A 19266-nucleotide genomic window follows, 5' to 3' on the forward strand; every position below is an offset into this window, starting at 1 on the left:
CCCAAATTTAGCTTTTAAGGGACCAAAAGCTTTTTCATAATGATGTTTGACTCATATTTAACCAAAGAATCAGCTTTCATTAAAAAATTTACTAAGTTTGGCAATTTTATTTTATTTTTTAAATATATTTTGTTTACTTTGTTTACCTAATTATAGATGTAGGAGCAAAATTAGGTTCCCTAATGTCTAATTATGATTTGATACATTATCCATCCTAATATTATTTACTTCTGTTATATTAATTAGGATTTTAAAACAATTATTCTCTATTCTTAGATCTTCAAATAAGACTTAACCCCTTTATTCAAGTTGATTCCACATATGACCTAATAGAAGTTGGGATATGAAAATGAGCACATAGATAATCTTTCCTCTTCCTCTCATATCATTGCGTCATTCTCTTTCTCAATATTTTTATCTTCATTCAAAATATTATGCATTCTTTGTATTTCAATTTTGCAACATCTAAATCACTATTAGTTGCATTTGTAATTACTTGCATGTGCTTTGCAAGATTATTATCCACCACTACACTCCTCTTTCTCATCCTTAACCTATACAACTTTACCTTTGCCCTATTCCTTCAGACTATGATTAAGGCATACTCTTGTATTCTTTCTTCATTCCTCTTCACGTACAAACACAAACTTTAAATTACAAAAGCATCTTTGAAAGCAAAAAGAATATAAAATTGTCATCATATTTTCTCTTTTTCATTCAATTTCTAGTTTCTTACAAACCTCTCACCATACCCCGCATTTCATTCATTCTAGCCATGTAAATTTTTAAAAGGACTAAAATTGTTAAGGGAATATAATTATTATTTTTTGAAACACGACCCCCACTTCCTCTATCTACTCTCTTGGTAGAGGAACAATGTTCACCTTCTCGTACATATTTCATTCAACTCAAATTCCTAGTGTAGATTATCTAACATTTGTAATCTCTCCGTAAACTCAAACAACACAAGCTCTAATACTATGTGATGCAAAACAAGAATTAGAGGTCTTATCATGGTGTGGTTTCATGAGTGGGCTTCGCGATCTATTTTAACAGGGAATTATTATTCACGTCGATTACCTGATGAATCACTATAATCCACAATCCATAGTTAGACCCTCAAGCCAGTACTGGTATAGTTTCATGATGTAAAACTTTAAAAACAAGAATAGCCAATCAGTCATACAAGATCGGTAAATAATGAAGGCAATTTCCCTCGAACATAAGAAGTTCCAAGAATGCTTTTGAAAACCACCATTTCCAGATAATATAACCAAACAAGAAATTGACGAGTTGATGTGAAAAGTTGTAAAGCCACGGAAAGCGGTTCATAATTGTGAAATTGAACTATAGCAAAGCTGAAGTAAATTATAGGCTATCAAAGCTTAATAGTTACGAATGTGATTTAAAAAATTAGAATAGAATCGGAATGCAAACCTTACGATAGATCCCTTGCTTTTTGGCATTTAAAACTGAGCACAGCTCTCCCTGTCAATTTAACATTTATTTCTGCGCATAATTTCAAAGGTGTTTTAACACTAAAGTCAATTACAAAAGGAACATTTTTCTTTTTTATTAGCGAGGGTACGGAGGCCACGATCTTCAATATGTATTACTGATAATCCCTCGCAACATTTGTTAAAAGTTAAAAGCCCTCTACTAGTATGCCTACAGTCTAAGGGAGTACAAGCTCACATGAAACAAAGATTGGACAATTGAAAAAAGTGACTCGTAGTAAGTATACCTTGCTTGCGCAGTATGTATACTGAAATTTTTCTTACTTATTGAAAAAACAAGTATCAAAGAATTCCCATTAGAATAAAGGTGTACTCTTAACAAATAATCTTGCAATATGTTCAAGCACGCATGTGCTGTCAAATTACAATATTAAAGTCTTTGATTATCAGTTATATTCGGTTTTCTTTCCTAAACAGTGAGGTGTACTCTTCAAAAATACTTACAATATCTTCAAGCATGCACGTGCTGTCAAATTACAATATTAAAGTTTTTGATTAGCAGTTATACTCGGTTTTCTTTTCTGACCAGTCATGCTCCTATGCAGCCGGGAATGAACCTGCACCCCAGCCAAAATAATGGAGAATAAACAAAACCATGTTGACCTGGAAACAAAAAAAGGGCATCTCGTATTGAAACAATTTGTACCACTAAATCATGAAAAGTTTGTACGTGAGAACTAAATTACAGGGCATATAAGTATCAAAATGCTTGCTAGTCGTGTAATACCAGGGAAAGCACATTTCTGCTCGTGCTTCCAGAACCACACAAATTGGTTAATCTCAATTAATTCAATGTGTTGTTAGTAATTATCTAATAAGTACAACTTTTTTAAATCAATTAGAACAGACAAATAGAGTGTCACATTCAAATGGACAAACACATCTTCAGAAGGAGAAAACTGCTCCAAATGATTTAGCTTAAAAAAAATCTTCTTGACGTTACTTGGCTTACAAGCAATAAACCTTACAACTTTTATTAGTAATACAGAAAAAAAACTTGTTATAATAAATTATAATAAATGAAAAGGAACTTATACATAGATGAATTAAATTCAAATATTCTAATAGAAAAATAAGTGTCAGATGAACCAAACAAATTAGATTTTCTAACTTGGGCGGACATGCATTGCTCGGATTAGTTTTTCCCTTAAATTTACATCCTGAAGTCCAACACACAGACTGTGTTGTTCGAGAAACAAGCTGCAACTTTGTCTCCTTCCCTATTCCAGCACACCTCAAAAATTCCACCGCTACCTCTATATGTTTTGACAAGACTTCCATCTTTGACAGACCAGATATGCAAACATTTGTCAAAAGACCCACTTGCCAGGTATTCCCCAGTTGGGCTAAAGGCAACTGAATAGACAGGTTCCCTGAATTGACAAACATCAAATGGATCAGATGTTATTAATGGTATTTATCTATATTGTAACATTTGAAGAGATACAAAAATAAGTCATCAAGCTTTCAAGGTTACAAAGCTTTGTCAGGCTTCTCACATCAAAATCAAAAGAAAATATTGACTAGCAACAATGAAAAATGCAAACACAATTGTACAAATTTGACTAGCAAAGAAAAAGAAAGGATGCAAAGAGTTTGCTTACGAATGACTTGTCAAGCTACACAACGTGTTTCCTTGCTCAATGTCCCATAGTTTAATTGTTGAATCAAATGACGCACTGCACATGAAAACTTGATTAGCACGCATGCAGGCATTCAAATTAGCTAAAAAGATGCAAGCATATAAATTATTAACACAACTTGAATGAATCTTCTATGTCCCAAAATAAAGCAAAGCTATCTACAAAAGCATCTAAGCCCTACATTAGATGGTATTGAGCTGCAATGGAAAGAGTCCTTTCAATTTGCAATGTGCTAAGCCAGAAAGCTATGTCCCTAAATTGACTGGAGATTTTAGAATCCTTTGGTATTCTAAAGCCAGTATAACTGTTGTGCTTTGCAAGGTTAAAAATTGTGGAAGAACAGTAAATAGTGGTTATAAGTGGGAGACAAATACAAAGCAAGTTTAATTTTCCTACTTAAAAATCAAATCGCTTCCAGTACCAAAAAAATTAGGACCAATAACAACTTCGGTTTAATTTGTTAATCATTGATGCAAGAGTACAGTTTAAAATGTTACAAGCATTTCAAAGCTTAAGTCCTGAAATAAAGGCTTGATTTTGGTAAGCCGTAACTGACTCAGGACCAGAATTGGTCAGATGATTGAACGCTTACAAGAATGTAGAATCGCAACATAAGTAAAAGTAGTTACAATGGTCAGTCAGAAAACCAAACAATTGATTAACTGCAGAAGCAATTTAAACGCATGCAGGCCAAATGAGGCACCTCCAGCCTATGCAGAGAATCTCTGCATCACAATCTACCCAAACAAAAATCCAACCTAATAACTCACAAGATCAATCACAATACTAGCCTTCCAGCTTTCAAAATTCCACCCCTTTGTCCTTGAACATACATCCTCAAGTAACTAATCACAGTGACTCATGGCCTTCACCAGCAAACTTGAAAAAGAGCACAATTTTTTCCAGCATCAATGAACAAAAACATAACCACCACTACAGGAGTAAAACTGCCACTGAAGAAGATGACACTGCAATTGCGACCAGTTCCAGCAAAAGTTAACTGATTGCCTGCATGAAATGCTTCAACCAACCACAGATGAACTGCATAAAAACTACTAACAACCAATCAACCTCATGGAGTCAATGGAGAGTTGATTACATCTTATTTTCTAAAAATCTCAGAATTAAAAGATCAACTTGCGACTATTGGAAATCAAATGGATGACGAAGAACTTTGTAGTATAGCACTAAAAGGATCACCATTATCTTGGGAAACCTTTATTCGTGGACTAAGCTCTCAACCTGAACTTCCAAAATTTGAGCAACTTAAAACAAATGTACTCAAGAAGAGTCCAGATTAATATCAAGAGCAATCAGTTTAAATCAAGAGGGAGATATTCAAGCTCTTCAAGTCAATACCAACACTAAAGGAAAGAAAGGTAAATTCAAATGAAAAAGAAAGAAATTTAACAAAACATACAAGAAAAGAGATTGGTCAAAAGTAGAATGCTTCAAATGTGAAGAAAATTCAAGCAGCACTAGCAGAAGTCAAAGATGAAAAGGATGAAAACTCTGCATTTTACTTAGCACTCTCAAGTGAACTGAACTCCAACAAAAATACATGGATAATAGACAGTAGAGCATCTCATCATATCACACATTTTAGAGACAAATTCAAAAGCTTTGAAGGATACTCCTCTGAAGAAGTAAGTATTGGGATTCTACACATCCGGTAAAGGGTATTGGATCATGTTCAATCCAACTAAGATCAGGTATCACTCTGCAACTAAAGAATGTTTTGTTTGTACCTGATATAAAAAGTAATTTGGTCTCCATCTCTGACCTTGCAAACCAAGGATATCGAATCACATTCCAAGAGGATCAAGTACCATCATGGTCAAAGAACTCCAACATTAAGAACGCTACATCCATCGGATTTAGAGATGGAAGTTTGTACAAACTTTGTAACCATCAAAATCTAGCCCTAAATCATGAAATCTCAAATTCTAATGAAATCTGGCATAGACTTGGTCACCTTCATTTTTGTGCCTTATCATCCATAGAAAAAATAGTAACCGGCTTACCTAGTTTAAAATCTGATCATTCTGCCATTTGCAAAGGATGTTCCTTAGATAAAATCACAAAAAGGTCATTTCCCAAAAGTGAACACAAATCCAAATCTCTACTAGAACACATTCATATTGACTTACATGGTCCAATGTCTACACCTTCCCTAAACCGATGTCTACACTATGTAGTTTTTACAGATGACTTTTCTAGGAAAACTTGGATTTACTACCTTAAACTTAAAGAATCAACCGATTTGTTATCCAAATTCAAATAATTTAAAGCACGAGTTGAAAAGCAAACTAGAAAGAAAATCAAAATCCTAAGATCAGACAATGGGGGTGAATACATTTCAAAAAAATTTAAAGATTTTTGCATCGCTGTTGGGATTAAGAGGGAGTTTTTTGTGCCATATAATCATCAACAAAATGGAGTCGCAAAAAGGAAAAAGAGATCTATTATTGAATCTACCAAAGCTATGATGCATGATCAAAACCTTCACACCTCTTTCTAGGCTGAAGCTTCTAACGCTGCAGTGTCCTCATTCAATACTGGAAAATACAACTCCTGAAGAAGTATTCACTGGCAACAAACCAGACTTAAGTCATCTACGAATATTTGGGTGCCATGTATATATTCACATCCTAAAGAAAAGAGAACTAAACTAGAACCATCAAGAAAGAAGGGCCTATTTATTAGATACAATGAATCATCCAAAGGTTACAGGATTTACGTCCCTCGACAAAGAACTATTGAAATTAGTAGAGATGTAAAATTTGAAGAGGACATTGCTTTTAACCTCTCCAAGAACATTGATGAATCGTATGCAGAACCAACAACTGAAGTAGATGAGAATCCTCTAGTACAAAATGAGAGGGAGATTGATATTGGAACTCTTGCACCTCCAAGTCCTAATACAAAAAAAAATGGAAACCCTAACAATAAAAAGAGACCACTTTGGGCAATAAAAATGATAGAAGAAAATCAAATAGAACCTGGTGAAGTAGTCAGAGAAAACAAGATAACAAGGAACCATTCATGCTATGTAGCACAAATTTCTAAACTTGTCAAAACAAAACCTGCAAATGTCAAAGAAGCATCAACATGTCAACCTTGGAAAGATGCAATGATTAAAGAATATCAATGCATACTAAAAAATGATGTGCGGGATGTTGTACCCAAAACCAAAGATAAATCAGTTGTACCCATATCGAGATGGTAGTATTGAAAAATACAAAGCCAAATTTGTAGCTCGCGGATTCTCACAAAAAGAAGGAATAGATTATAAAGAAACTTTAGCTCCAGTCACCCGTTAAACTTCTGTCGAACCATCGTAGCCATTGTAGCATCCAAAGGGTGGAAGATAAATCAAATGGATGCTAAAACTGCATTCCTAAACAATGTAATCGAAGAAGTATAGAACTCGAACAACCTAAGGATTTATCAACCATGACAAAAATTCCTATGTAAACTAAAGAAAGCTCTATATGGTCTTTAACAAGCCCCCAAGGCATGGTACAAAAGGATAGGCAGCTACCTTTCAAAATTAGGATATTCCAAAAATGAAGTTGATCCTAATATATATTTCAAAATAGTTGATGGTGATATGATTATTCTTGTACTGTATATTGATAATTTACTAATAACAGGTGAAGATCATCTTATAGCAAAACGCAAACAGGATCTAGCAACAGAATTCGACATGAAAGATCTAGGACTTCTTGATTACTTTTTAGGCTTAGAAGTATGGCAAAAGAAGAACTATATCTTTCTAAATCAAAGAAATTATACTGTTGACATCCTAACTAAGTTTACGATGATGGATTGCAAACTCTTAACTACTCCTATGGAAGTAAATCTACTCAAATTGAAGAATGATGGATTTGAATCTGAACCTACTAATCATACTTACTACCAGCAAATTATTGGATCACTAGTGTACTTGGTATACACTTGTCCTGACATCTGTTACACAACTAATGCCTCAAGTCAATTCATGTGTGAGCTGAAGAAGATCCATCTCGTGGCAGCCAAGCACATTTTACACGTGGTATAATTAGTATGAGCCTCAAATATGATCAAGTTGAAATTAATCTTCATGTATATTCAGATTTTGATTGGGCAAGCAGCTCTATTGATTGTAAGAGTACTACAAGATGTTATTTCAGTCTTGGTTCAGCAATGATCTCTTGGTTTAGCATAAAACAATCATCAGTTGCCTTAAGCTCCACTGAAGCAAAATACATAGCTTCTTCCATGGGAGCAAGAGAATCAATATGGTTAATAAAATTGCTAGTCAAATTGTTCGGAAAACCCTTGAAGCCTATAGTCATCCACTATGATAATCAAAGTTGCATCAAGCTATCAGTGAATCCAATTTTTCACAATCAATCTAAGCATATTGAAATACCTTATTAGAGATATGGTAGATCGAGATGTTCTCAAGCTAGAAATGAACAGTCCGCTGATGTACATGCTAAGCCTCTTTCCAAGCCCAAATTGGAATATTGCAGAGGTAAATTTATAATGATTAAATTATGATTGTAAATATTGAAATTAGGTTTCAGTTTTCTTTTTGAAATATTTATGTATATTCATTATTGATTAAAATGCCACTATCTTATAGTTGCATCTGATATGTAATGAAAGGTGACGATCTTTCATTGACATATATAAACACAAGGTAAACCATTGTAAGGTGACGATCTTACAAGTGGTAGAACTGTTATCATGACAAGATTATGTTGTTGTTTCGAATAACCGGAAGTCTTGATAATGAACGTATTATGATCAGACTTCATTAAGTTGTTGTCCCAGAGAGCTGGAAATCAAATAACCTATAATCCTGATGGGTATCAATGATGCTGATACCTGTGGACGTATCAAGAGAGTATGAAAAACTTTGGTGTTTCACTTTTCCCTCGCTAAGAGGGAGTGTTAAAGTGTAGCTTCTGTAGAAGTGAAGTACACATCATGTCAAGTATATGATCCTATCTCTCTCTCTCTCTCTCTCACACACACACACACACATATATATTATTAATCAGTATAAATATGATTCTGATGTATTTCATATACTTACAAATGGTTGTCTCAAAAATTTATGTTTATACTACATACATACATATATATTCCTCAAAGTATATCGATGTCCTCATTTGTATTGAGCATGATTTTATTACTATCTGCTAACCTCTGCTTTAGTTAGGGTCATGCATATTATATTTATATGTATTCTGAAATGTATCTTGAATGTGAACCGCTGCTGAAGATCGGTGCATTACCGATTTGATTGATGACTGTCTCAGCCAGCGGTCTTCGTATATATAGAGGAGTTCATGTCCCCGTAGGAACATGACCCTACGTGGCCATTCATGTCACTACGGGGACATGAACTCCTCTATATATACTAAGACTTCCGGCTAAGACAGTCACCAATCAAATTGGTAATGCACTGATCATCAGCAGCGGCACATTCAAGATACATTTCAGAATACATATAAATATAATATACTGTTATATATATTGATACACACACGCACACACAGTCTGAACTGAATTATATATATATGTCAAATCTAATTCATTAGTAATTTGTATACACTGTAATTTTTTCTATCAGGGATCCATATACTTTCACATTCAGAACTGGATTTAGAGAAAAGTTTTGTGCAGACAAACAAAAAGGTGAAGAGTAGCAGGACAATACAAAAGTCTGGCAATTGTGCAGCTGCATTCGGAGAGTATACAGGCTAACAAGCAAAAAGTGCATAGCCTCAAAAAACCCAATCAAACTTTCCTGAGTAACCAACTGCATAGGGTAGCAACAAGAGATATAGGGTCACACAAGGTCCAAGAGTTGCACATCCATAAAAAGTTTTGCATCAAAGTTGCAACACTTGCTGATTAAGTGGTGAAGATTGTAGCTACAATAGAGATCTTTATCTCTGATTTTTCCATATGTCGAAATAAAGCTAATATTGTGTCAACTGCTGCAGAGTATATTTTAATATTTATGATCCTATTTGAGATATTATTATCTGGAGAGCAGTGTCATGCATTTGGAAACATGAAGAGTTTTGTATTTGGAAATTAAAGAGACCTTAGAAGTGTAATATGAAGAGTCTCTCAACTCTATATATATGTGATTGTTTTGTCTGTTATAAACACCGCATCATGTGGAAAGGACTGTACTTGAACATTTATTATGACTTGTATTAATCTAGTTGTATAAGAATTTAGTTCTGAGAATGCTGTGATTAAAACCTCTAAAGACACATTTAACTCCTCCCAAATCCTCGCTTGGATTTCAATCTCGTTATGAAAGTTGGATGCAACACATTAAAATCTTGAATTATATTTACTGTAATTTAGCTTATGGAATTGACTAATCAATGGACAAGAATCATAAAACATCTCAAGTATCACCTCCTGTTGTTACTTGCACCAGATCACAAAACATCTCATGCGTCATAATATATATAATCACAAACCCACCCACAAACTCAAATGGTTGCAAGAACCCGAACTTAAACTTAAATCTGTCCCCGAGCCCAAACCAGTTACTTAGGTTTTTTTCCCTTCAAGTGGAGAGACAGTGAGACAGTGTCAAGTGTATATTTGAGTTATTTTATCAGAATTACCTTTTTCAGCTGTGAGACTGCTTGGTATTTCGGTGTTATGTGGTTGCAGTGATACGAAGGGATAACAGAATTGCATTCACTCTTTCTGTAGATGAGTTACAATGTGTTGCTGATGACTAAAACTTCTATATTATGAAGGCTTGAATTATTATTGCGCTGAGAATTTTCTGAATTGTTCTGCTGAACCATGCTTTCATGTTTTGCTACTTGTGGAGGTTATACCGAATGTTTCTATTTTCATTGTGACCTATGATGGTGTTGCTGGAGTCATGATGACGTTTTGGCTCCAGTTTCATATTTCTTCATATCTATCATACTTATGCCTGCCTTGTCTATGGTTATGGTGCGGCTGTGTTATTGTCGCCAGCACATATATGCCACCATGTTTATGACGCAGTTGCATTCACGTCATTTTGGTGGTTCTCACATTTATGGTATCGAATGTTTTTGAAGATGAAAACACTCTTGTAACCGTAACCGTCCATGTTGAAGTGGCAAGTGTCGTTGAGCATTATTCTCTGTTGGGATTACTGTGGTTGCTTGCAACGGTATTGTTGAGAGCACTTTTTATTATCATCAGGATTTATGGAGATGAAAAGACTTCTCAAATGTTTTTGGAGATGAAAAGACTCTTCTCGTAACCGTCACCGTCCATGTTGAAGTGGCAAGTGTCATTAAGCATTGTAAAGTTTCTGCAAATTCTGAAGTGAATCAAACTTAAATTGTACCTTTCTAGGTCTGCTGTAGATAATCTTCAATAAACAGTCTTGTTTGAATGAAATAATACAATTCTGGAAATGCTTATAATTCCTGCAATTCATCTTGGGGCAGTATTGATTTAAGGAGCAGACTTCAATGTGTTGTGTGTCCTTAAACTTCAATCACACCCACCTCTTATACCATGACCAAAGAGCATGTCCCTTAAAGGGACATGACCCTCTCTAGGTTGGCCCACACTTCATTTATAGAAATCGGCTCTCAAAGGAGATAACAAATGAATTAACTAACATAACTAAATAGTTATAGTTAGTGCATAACAAAGTTATTGCCAAGGATCGCCACCCATTCTATTGCCAAGTGTAATGTATTTAATGCCTTTACATTGGTATACAAGGAGAGAAGAGTAATGTGTGGCCTGCACACTCAAACCAGTATGAATATTAATGTTAGAAGTTTAACAAGCATTATGCTCTGTTGGGATTGCCATGCTTGCTGGCAACAGTATTGTTGAGAGTGCTTTTTATTATCATCGGGATTTATGGTATCCTGCGAAAGGTTTGATTAAGATTGTGACTGTATAGCTCTTTATATTTGTGGACTCGTGAACACTTCATTAGTCCCCGACTAAAGGTATTTTCTCATTTGTTGATGATTTCAGTAAGAAAATGTGGGTGTATTTTCTTCTGCATAAATTTGAGGTGTTCAATATGTTTCAGAAGTTCAAGGCCTTACTCAAAAAAGAGTCAGGATGTCATATTATCACTCTTTGGTTCAACAATGATGGTGAATTTTGTTCATCTGAGTTCTCCAACTTCTATGCATCACACAGGATTAACCATCAGCTTACTCCACCTTATACCCCATAGCAGAATGGTGTTATTGAGCGTAGGAATGGTACAATCATTGATATGGCTCGACCGATGTTGATGCATCAAAATGTTAAAGAACTTTTTACCTAAGGCAGCCTCTACAGCAATTTATCTTCTGAATCGATCTCCCAGACAGGTTGTTAAGAAGATGACTCCAGAGGAAGGTTGGTCTAGAAAGAAGCCCAAAATTGATCATCTCCAGGTTTTTGGCTATACAGCATATGTTTAGATTCTGCATGTCAAACACACCAAATTAGATTCCAAGACTCAGGAATTGATGTTCACATGGTACAATGATACACGGAAGGCTTATCAACTAATTGATGTTAATACCAATTGTCTCATATTCAGTCGAGATGTGGTGTCTGAAGAACGAGGTCTATTTCAACCTTCTTCACCAGTTTTGAGCCGTCATGATCAGCCTTCACAAGCTACAGATTTGGATGCTCATCTTCCGTTCAGTTCACCTAATGGAAGGGATGTAGATAATATTGTACTACCCACTCCTCCATAGAACATTCAAGCTCCACATCCAGACATTCCACATAATTGTATTCCTCTTGTTGTAGATGTTGGTCCTTCTATTCTCTGGCCTAAGTGATGCGCCAAGGCCATTAGTGATCATCATGGTGATGAGCTTGTTACGAATTGAGGTCTTGTTGACACTTGGATGAGTAGCTGATATGGTGTATTGATGACTAGTTTTGTCATTGATGACAACATATGTTTGTATGTTTATGGCAGACACAGATTTTGTAAAACACAGATTATTTATTTGATTAGTGAAGATGGTATGTAACAGTATATGATACTGAGCTTGGATTTGTGTAGCAGAATGATTGTAGATATTATATCATGTTCGTTGGGTTTTATGTTGTGTTCTGGATAAGTTACAGCTTGTTTGGTGATGATGTTGGTTGATTGAGGGTTTTCACAAAGAACGGGGAGGGTTTTCACAAAGAACGGGCATTAACCATGAGGAGGCTTTTGCTCTCGTGACCAAAATGAGTATCGGTTGGCTTGTCCTCTCTCATTCTGCTCAATTTGGATGGAGAGTTCAGCAGAAGGGTTGTTAGGAGTGTTTTCCTTAATGGTGATTCGTGGGAAGAAGTCTACATGACTTAGCCTCCAAGTTTCAAGGGTAGCAAATTGGTAAAACCTCTATATGGCCTTGTAGATGTGAGTTTTGTTCCACTACAACATGCAGAATCAAATACTTAATATTTTGAGAAGAAACACCAAACCCTCAATCCTCTCTTGATATAAGGTCATCTCTCATGCTAAACTTGCAAAATAAGATCATGAAATTACTTCAAGGTTCCTTCTTAATCATGGACTTCAATCAGTTTTATGATGTGATATGATGGTTATCACAAAGGGACTTACACTACTCATTCAATGGATATCAACTCTTTCACTTTTAGATTTGGCTTTACAATGTGCAATGAAAATATAGTTTCCAATTTCCCAAATAATCTAGTTCAACTACAACTTAAACTCACAACTTATATTTCTACTTCTACTTCTAATTACAAATGCAAAGAATCATGGATGACTTGGACTCTACTAGATGTAATCTCACCAGCGGCTGCACCCACCTAGTGCAAGCTTCTAAAGAACACTCAAATGGTTTTCAAATCAATATCTCCCCTCCAATCCCATCAAATGGATGCAAACTAAAGACTGAATATCAATCAAAGTTAAGTGCATTCAATCATCGACTTACCACGCAAAGTACCCTTACCATCAACAAGAGGCTAGTGGCCTGGATTTGTTCGAATCAAAGAAATAAAACATCCACAACAACTAAACTAATTCAACATGAAAATAAATCGCTCAATTTGTTCAAATCGAACAAGTAAACATCCACAACAACTTCCATTCGACTAAACTAATTCAGCATGTGAATAAATCTATTCCACATGAAAGATCCACCATGAAGAACCTAAAATGAACTATCCATTACTTTGAATGCATCATAGCAACAATTTGATCAAGTTTCTCCCTTAGCTATCCTACTCTACTCTAGCTCACTTATCTCACCTTCTAAACAAATTTCTTAAGCTCATGAATTACAAATGAAAATTCCTTGGCTTTTTATAGTAGTTCCATTACAACGAAGGGCCAAGATCTATTCAAGATCAAGGGGCAAGATTTCTTCCCACAAACCTTAATTAGCATTTCCAAATTTTCAACCAATTACATGAAGGCAACAATTTGTGTAATGTGCCCACTCTTTAGGACATGTTTACCTATAGAAATTATTAGCAACATAATCTATTAAATTCAATTCTAATAATTGATATCTAGGAATGTTACTATTTCTACATATCTTTGAGGATCCCTTAATCTGGCTTCCTGACCCTTTGAGAGGATCTCTTATGTTCATGAGGAACGACCTTCAATTATTTGGCCTTCTTCCCTAAAACTACCTTTCAAGTCAGGCTTCATAATCCTCTAGGAAGACCCTCTAGGTTCCTCAAAACGATCCTTGATTAGTTAGCCATTATTCTTCAAAGACCTACGAGACTATCTTAACACATGTACTACATTTATCTTCAATAGATTCATTCATATAAATAAAGTCATAAACATAATTAAATAAATATAATCCATAAACATAACTTTCTTACCTTCTTCTTTTCTTGGTCTATGTGGCTCTATCCTTAGTCGACCCTTCAATGAATTATTCCTTCTAGATTATCTCAACTCTATATTTACTTTCCAAAATTCTTCATTTCTAATCTTAAGGAAAGGAAAAAATATACTTTTTCATTTCTTCTTTTCCAAGAGTCACAACCTTTCATAATACAAATTCTTTGAAAAGTCACAACAGTTCATAGTTATAATTCTTTCGAAAAGTCACAACACTTCATAACTAAAAAACTTTGGAAAAGTCCCAATACTTTATAATCAAAATATTTTTTGAAGAGTCACAACTGTGCATAGTTATAACCCTTTCAAAAGTTCACATCCTTTCAATATCATTGATACCTTTCCAGAAAGTCACTTCCTTATTTTTTTCATATTACTTTCCTCTTCCATTTTTTCCTTTTTGAACTCCTCCCCTCTTCTCTTATTTATCTTTTTTCTACTCTCTAAAATTAACCCTCCTCCCTTTTATATCTTAATTTTAAGGAGTCATGTCTATTTGTTAAACATCTCTAACTTTTCATTAGATTTAGTTAATTTATATTATTCTATATTATTCAATTACTTACTTTTTTGTGTTTATCTTATTTATTATTAAGTTCTATTTAGAAAGTTAACATACTTTCTACGATATTGTCTCTTTTATTTAATTTTATTTCTTTCTTTACTCATTGAAATTTTATTTTTTTTAATTATTTAAAATATTACACTAAATATTATTTTATTACTAATATAAATTAAATAATTATTATTTCCTTGTTTTATATTTTAGTATTAGTTTTAATATAACTTTATTATTTATTTAATAACATTGTATTATCTAATTATTATTAAAATTCTATCTTAAAATGAGGATATGACAGTTCGCCCTGCCTCAAACTACTTGTTCTCAAGCAATTAGATAATTTCTTTTGTTGAGTTGATATGTATATTTCTTTTAGTCCAAATTATTAGGTTGCTATCATAGATATGTTTGGATCCTTTCTAATATTCATTAACTTTCTACATTAGTTTTTCATATAAATTATTTTTCTAGATCCTCTTTAACCCTACAGGATGGCAAGATCATGCTCTGATACCACTATAATGTGCCCACTCCTTAGGACATGTTTACTTATAGAAATTATTAGCAACATAATCTATTAAATTCAATTCTAATGATTGATATCTAGGGATGTTACTATTTCTACAGAGGATCCCTCAATCTGGTTTCCTAACCCTCTAAGAGGATCCCCTCTATTCATGAGGATCGGCTTTCGATTATTTAGCCTTCTTCCTTGAAACTACCTTTCAAATCGGGCTTCATAATCCTCTGGGAAGACCCTTTGGGTTCCTCAGAACGATCCTTGCTTAGTTGGCCATTATCCTTCAAAGACCTACGAGACTATCTTAACACATGTACTACATTTATCTTCAAGATTCATTAATATAAATAAAGTCATAAACATAATTAAATAAATATAATCCATAAACATACCTTTCTTACCTTCTTTTCTTGGTCCATGTGGCTCTATCCTTAGTTGGCCCTTCAATGAATTATTCCATCTAGATTCTCTCAACTCTATATTTACTTTCCAAAATTCTTCATTTTCTAATTATAAGGAAAGGAATAAATATACTTTTTCATTTCTTCTTTTCCAAGGGTCAAAACCTTTCATAATACAAATCCTTTGAAAAGTTACAACACTCCATAGTTATAATCCTTTCGAAAAGTCACAACATTTCATAACTAAAATCCTTTGGAAAAGTCATATACTTTATAATTAAAATATTGAAGAGTCACAATTGTTCATAATTATGACCCTTTCAAAAGTTCACATCCTTTCAATGTCATTGATACCTTTTTCAAAAAGTCACCTCCTTGTTTTCTTCATATTACTTTCCTTCTCCATTTTACCTTTTTTAACTCCTCCCCTCTTCTATGCTTTTTTTGTTTGTTACTCTCTAAAATAAGCCCTCCTCCCTTTTATATCTTAATTTTAAGGAGTCGTGTCTCTTTGTTAAACATCTCTTAACTTTTCATTAGATTTAGTTAATTTATATTATTTATTTACTTACTTATTTGTGTTTATTTTATTTATTATTAAGTTCTATTTAGAAAGTTAACATACTTTCGATGAAATTTTATTATTTTTTTTATTATTTAAAATATCACACTAAATATTATTTTATTAATAATATAGATTAAATTATTATTATTTCCTTGTTTTATAATTCAGTATTAGTTTTAATATAACTTTATTATTTATTTAATAACATTGTATTATCTAATTATTATTAAAATTCTATCTTAAAATGAGAATATGACAATTTGTGGGCCAATAAGAAAATTACAATGATTTCTCCAACCAAATGGGACACTTGGCATGTTGATTAACTGTGCTCAAAATTGAAATTTTTTAATTGGAGGAGACAAACAATTGCCACCTCATCATCATTATCCTTTGCTTGATGTCTTGGCTTGAGAAGATGTTTGTTCAACTTGTATCTCTCAATATTTGAGATTTCTCTATCCTTTGAAATTTCCTCGTGGAATTGACTTGAATCACTTGTGAACTTAATCTTTCTTGATTCTCCTTGATATGTCCTCATGTAGCTGGATCTTTTGTGCTTTCCTGCATTTTCTCTTGATTTCAATCTGAATTTGCAGGTTGATAGCTTGAACATGAATCTTTCCTTCTCACCAGTCCTCAAGCTTGAGCCATCTTCTAGTATCCAGTTGGAGTATTCAGGCCTTGATCATCACCTTGCCCTCTAGCTTCTCCTATCTCCCAAGCATGTAAATCTCTCACTCAAACTAAAATTCTACCTTTGCACATGGACTTAGGCTAAGAAAATACCTCAAAAGGACACCAAAACCCTAGAAAAACATTAATTCCCAGCATACCAAAATTACTCAAACTTACCCTCAGATGTGGAGAATTAATAATACTGCCAATTAAAAGCCACCTAAGACAATGACTCCTACTTGCTAAAACAAAAGGAGGGGGTCCCTATTCGCAATGGGGCAATGGTGTGAAAACTACACAACAGGCCCCAAATAGGCTAACTATGCATGGTACGTTAAGATTGATAAGAATTTGATTGATCACAAGTTTCAACGGAATCCTTTTGATTCTAATTTGTATGTCAAGCATGCTACTACTGAGATTCTTCTTCTAGACATCTATGTTGATGATCAGATCATTACTGTTAGTGCAGCACATTTGATCGAGAGGATCGAAAACAAATTGCGCCTTGGTGTAGAGGTTTTGGTAAACAGATACCTACATCTTCACTTGTCAACTAAAGTATGTCAAAAGTTTGTTTGATAGATTTGAGATGCATGACATCTGCAAATAGCCAATGAAATCTGTAGCTGCTGAAAATCAAAAAACAAGCTATATAACAATACCAAAAATAAAGCAACATCAGATAAGATAGAAGAAAGCTTCCCTCCTGACATGCGGATGCCAACTCAAACAAAATCCAGGAACCAAATACCTGTCTTGGCCAAACACAACCATAATAATTGGGCACTAGAACTTCCAGTCACCAGTTATATACACGAGCTTATTTGCCATTGAAAATATTTTTAAAGCAGCGGGCCTTAAAATTATAAATTTTCCCTGGCAAACTTTTACAATGAATTTTGCCTAGTTAATTTGCTTTCCCTTACTAACAAAAAATACCCCAAATAAACTCAAGTCCAAATGTACCCACAAGGTACAATGCTTATTGCTCAAGGTGATATTGTACATTTGTATTACCCCAAGGGCCTAAAAGAATGTAATGTTAGCCAGCAATATTTCTAGACCTTTCCACATGGCATCCTCAAATGCATATCATTCACCGGATGATTCATGAAACCAATGTACACAGAACACAAACTTCTACAGACTTTAGGAGAGGCCAAGGTGCACTTTCTGGGTAGTAGATGAACCATATCAAATAAACCTTGGAGTATTTTTCAAATCATCGCTGGATAGTTTCAATGAATGTAAGGAAAAACAATAATCAGCGGAGACCCCAGTTCCATCTGAATAATGAATTCTTGAAATCTATTTGGAGGTAGGGCCTTCTGGTAAGTTTCTGAAAGCATTTGTATATTTGTCAACTAGCTGTTGAATTTCTTTCTTTTCTATCTAGATTTTGTGTTCCGTTTTCCCATGATAACCTTTTGTACAATTATATTGTACGGAAGAGTTGATATAATTCACCTTTCGTACAATTATATTGTACATAAGAGTTGATACAATTCACCTTTTGCATATCAGAAGTCCCATATCATAGCAATTGTATATCTCATTTTAACCGACTCAAAAGGGTTAAGACTAAACAACTTAGCTCACACTCTAATGGAATCTTTCAATACATCCATAGCATAACAACTGCCATTAAGGATTCTTCAAAAACAAGCAAGCTTGGCATTATTTTCTTGAATAGTATGTAAATCATATTTTTGTAAATCAAGCTGTAAATCATTTTTAGTGTGGACATAGATCCCATGGGGTTATTTTCAGTTGAACCCATGCAATATGCTATTCTTATATACTATAACGCATCTGCAATCCAGTATATGCAAGCCCATCAAGAGGCATGTGGCATATCAGACTTCTTTACATTTCAAATAACTTAGAAATAGAGTTGTTTTCCTAACAAACAAAAATATTCACAATGACTCAAACCCAAATAGACCCCTTAAGTTACAATGTGTAGTGCTGAAAGTTGTTTTTAAAGAGAATTGTAACATGTGTAAAAAGAATAATTGCAATATATTATAAATCCAGGTTACTATATAAGGCCCCAAAATTGAACATAGCAAACATATTTCACACTGTTAGAAATATTAGAGAGCGCAGACCTACACAAATGCACATTACATACTACAAACCGAAACATAGAAAACATAATAATCCAACAATTAGGAATACTGGAAATAGCATTGAGGAGTAGAAAGTAACCTTGCTAAGACCAATTGTTGATTAGGATTGATAGTGCCAGGACCAGTGGGACTCCACTTGATAGTATAAATTTCCTGCAGTCATTCAGATGTTTCAAAAGAATATTCCAAACAGATAAAAGTTACAACGGTAGTAAAATCCAACTTCCACAAACAGATGGTAACAGTAACACGGACCTTACTATGACCCGTAAGATCATGCAAACATTTGTCCTGCTTCACACTCCAAAGCTGCAAAAACATTATGAAAAATATTATGTTCCACATTAAATA

At 34.1% G+C, this 19266-nt stretch overlaps 1 protein-coding gene across 1 annotated transcript in view; it reads right to left on the reverse strand.

Annotated features, from left to right (window-relative positions):
- Nucleotides 1-2401: 2401 nt before the first annotated feature.
- Nucleotides 2402-19266, reverse strand: part of HOS15 (WD-40 repeat family protein) — a 60854-nt gene continuing 43989 nt past the window's right edge. The window contains exons 11-14 of the mRNA XM_089830002.1: nucleotides 19171-19224; nucleotides 18995-19068; nucleotides 3122-3196; nucleotides 2402-2890 (exon numbers count right to left, since the gene is read on the reverse strand). Of these exons, the coding sequence (XP_089686128.1) occupies nucleotides 2671-2890; nucleotides 3122-3196; nucleotides 18995-19068; nucleotides 19171-19224 (423 nt within the window). The 3' untranslated portion in view covers nucleotides 2402-2670. The remainder of the gene's footprint in view (nucleotides 2891-3121; nucleotides 3197-18994; nucleotides 19069-19170; nucleotides 19225-19266) is intronic.

The sequence above is a fragment of the Cupressus sempervirens genome, chromosome 5 (genome assembly GCF_028749045.1).
Source record: "Cupressus sempervirens isolate cs-2001-9-10 chromosome 5, ASM2874904v1, whole genome shotgun sequence".
NCBI classification, from domain to species: domain Eukaryota; kingdom Viridiplantae; phylum Streptophyta; class Pinopsida; order Cupressales; family Cupressaceae; genus Cupressus; species Cupressus sempervirens.